This window comes from Solanum tuberosum, unplaced genomic scaffold (assembly GCF_000226075.1).
Source record: "Solanum tuberosum cultivar DM 1-3 516 R44 unplaced genomic scaffold, SolTub_3.0 scf01474, whole genome shotgun sequence".
In the NCBI taxonomy this organism is placed as follows: domain Eukaryota; kingdom Viridiplantae; phylum Streptophyta; class Magnoliopsida; order Solanales; family Solanaceae; genus Solanum; species Solanum tuberosum.
In genome coordinates this window covers 1-2,590 of record NW_006240426.1, presented here as the reverse complement: position 1 = coordinate 2,590, position 2,590 = coordinate 1, and the positions used below count along the sequence as shown (strand labels likewise).

Below are 2,590 nucleotides of genomic sequence, written 5' to 3'. Positions count from 1 at the left end.
GCGGACATCCCTCCTCTTGTTCATTGAGTCACAGGGACTGAGGGACCATAGGAGACTCGAGAAGTCCATATATACTACATGATCCCAATCCAGGACTTTAATTAATAAGCGATCCTTATGGATCTGCTCCGTCATGGTACCAGAGAGGTATATCAATAAAAGGGTCGGTGATTCGTTCAACCGATCAAGTAAGACGTGAGTATATCCTTGATGCCTTTTTATACCAAAGATTCATTTATCAATGTAGTAAAAGTAGCACGGCTCCCAACAAAACTAGGTTTAAGAGTAAAAGTATAAAATCATATTTTCTCGAAAATAGTACTCCCTCTGTCCCAATTTATGTGACATATTTCGGATTTCGAGATTCAAACAAGTCTATCTTTGCCCGTAAATTTTTCCTATATCTTTTAAATATTTTGAATTATCAATTATTGAGACTTATAATGCTTTTTATGTAGTTTACAAATATATAAATTTCATTTTAAAAAAATTGAAGATTTCATGAGCAAATTCTCGGTCAAACTTAAACTGTTTGACTCTCGAAAAGTGAAATATGTCACATAAATTGGGACAGAGGGAGTAGTAAAGATCAATACGTTTACTGAGATCATACAACAAAATATGTGAAAGTGAGTACCAATGCAATGCATATCATCACCAAGCACTACTGATATATACGAGATACAAACATTCATTAACTAAGAGTTAAAAGACTCTAACATCTACAAATAATTAATTAATTATAGGATAAACGAACTCACATGGAAGGAACATATATATATATATAATAGTGCATTTGTAAAAGAGATAAAACTTGACTATTAAATGAAATTAGAAGTAGTTAATTATCCACCCACACCATTTATTTATTTATTATATATATAATAAGATAATAGTTAACATAAACACACATGACCTTTTATACTCATTCCATATGATATGAGTATTTATTTAGGTATTTATTAAGTGAAAGAGTCATGCATTATTAAGGAGTGGAGAAATAGAAATGACCAAGCTTGACTATATCATAACTGCTACTAAATTAAATGTCCCCACAAGTGCTGATAAAACTACACCACTCACACCCTGAACGATGTTTCCAACAAGCATGAGGGGAGCTTGAAGAATTCCTGAGGTGGGCAACACAGTACAATTAACAATTGGGAGAGCAGCCCTTGCAACACATGAAAGAGTTGAAGTATTTCCAAACAAAATATTTGTATTGGTGCTCAATGTAACATTTATTAAACCTTCAACATTTGTGATCACTTGAGCAAGGGTTGTGTTGCCACAAATAATGGCGACATTTACTCCACCAATTCCGGGGCCTGGGGCATTTCCCGATGTGGAGCAAGACACAACACCCCGTATAGTTATATTAGCTGGTTGGCCAACAACGGGTGGTACAATGGGTGGTACTTGACCAACGGGTGGTAGAATGGGTGGTACTTGACCAACGGGTGGTACAATGGGTGGTACTTGACCAACGGGTGGTAGAATGGGTGGTACTTGACCAACGGGTGGTACAATGGGTGGTACTTGACCAACGGGTGGTAGAATGGGTGGTACTTGACCAACGGGTGGTACAATGGGTGGTACTTGACCAACGGGTGGTAGAATGGGTGGTACTTGACCAACGGGTGGTACAATGGGTGGTACTTGACCAACGGGTGGTAGAATGGGTGGTACTTGACCAACGGGTGGTACAATGGGTGGTACTTGACCAACGGGTGGTAGAATGGGTGGTACTTGACCAACGGGTGGTACAATGGGTGGTACTTGACCAACGGGTGGTAGAATGGGTGGTACTTGACCAACGGGTGGTACAATGGGTGGTACTTGACCAACGGGTGGTAGAATGGGTGGTACTTGACCAACGGGTGGTACAATGGGTGGTACTTGACCAATGGGTGGCACAATAGATGGTACTTGACCAACAATGGGTGGTATTAGCTGGCTAACAATGCCTGGTAATACTTCGTTAAGAATGGGTGGTAATAATCTTCCAACAATGGGTGGTAATAGTTGGTTAAGAAGGGATGGTAATAGTTGGTTAAGAAGGGGTGCCAATTGGCCAACACTGGGTGGTACAATGGGTGGTACTTGTCCAACAATGGGTGGTACTTGACCAACCGGTGGTACTTGGGCAACCGGTGGTACAATCGGTGGTCTAATGGGTTGGCCAACAATGGGACCAAGAATGGGACCAAGAATAGGACCAACAATGGGAATGGGACCAAAAATGGGACCAAGAATGGGTAATTGAGCATGGGCTAGAGGACTGGTAGTGATGATGGAAAGCAGAATAATGAGGAAAACAATACACTTTTTTGAAGACATGATTATGATGATGATTTGATAATACTTTTTTCTATTCAATATCCCCATTTTATAGTGATGCTTTTTATTTACTCCACCCCTACCTTAACTTACCCCCCAACCTATATAAATGATTAAAAAAATGTATTATACGTAGATATATTATGTTCCATGCCTAAATAATAGAGTATTATTAAAGACGTACAACTTCCAATATTTCTCTCACATATATCCTCATCAGTTAGGTTCAAACTCATCAACTTGAAGATCA

The 2,590-nt window shown here is 39.3% G+C and overlaps 1 protein-coding gene across 5 annotated transcripts; it reads right to left on the bottom strand.

Moving 5' to 3' along the window:
* Positions 1–838: 838 nt before the first annotated feature.
* On the bottom strand, positions 839–2,382 carry LOC102598061 (basic proline-rich protein-like). Of its 5 annotated transcripts, none has more exons than XM_015305876.1 (2): positions 1,446–2,382; positions 839–1,415 (listed from the first exon to the last, which is right to left on the bottom strand). In XM_015305876.1, exons 1-2 carry the CDS (start codon positions 2,338–2,340, stop codon positions 1,021–1,023), a joined length of 1,290 nt encoding a protein of 429 aa, XP_015161362.1. In that variant the 5' UTR covers positions 2,341–2,382; the 3' UTR covers positions 839–1,020. The 5 variants fall into 5 exon arrangements, with proteins under 5 accessions (XP_015161362.1, XP_015161363.1, XP_015161364.1 ...); XM_015305877.1 differs by having other exon boundaries at positions 839–1,403; XM_015305878.1 differs by having other exon boundaries at positions 839–1,403; positions 1,464–2,382.
* Between the last annotated feature and the right edge of the window lie 208 nt (positions 2,383–2,590).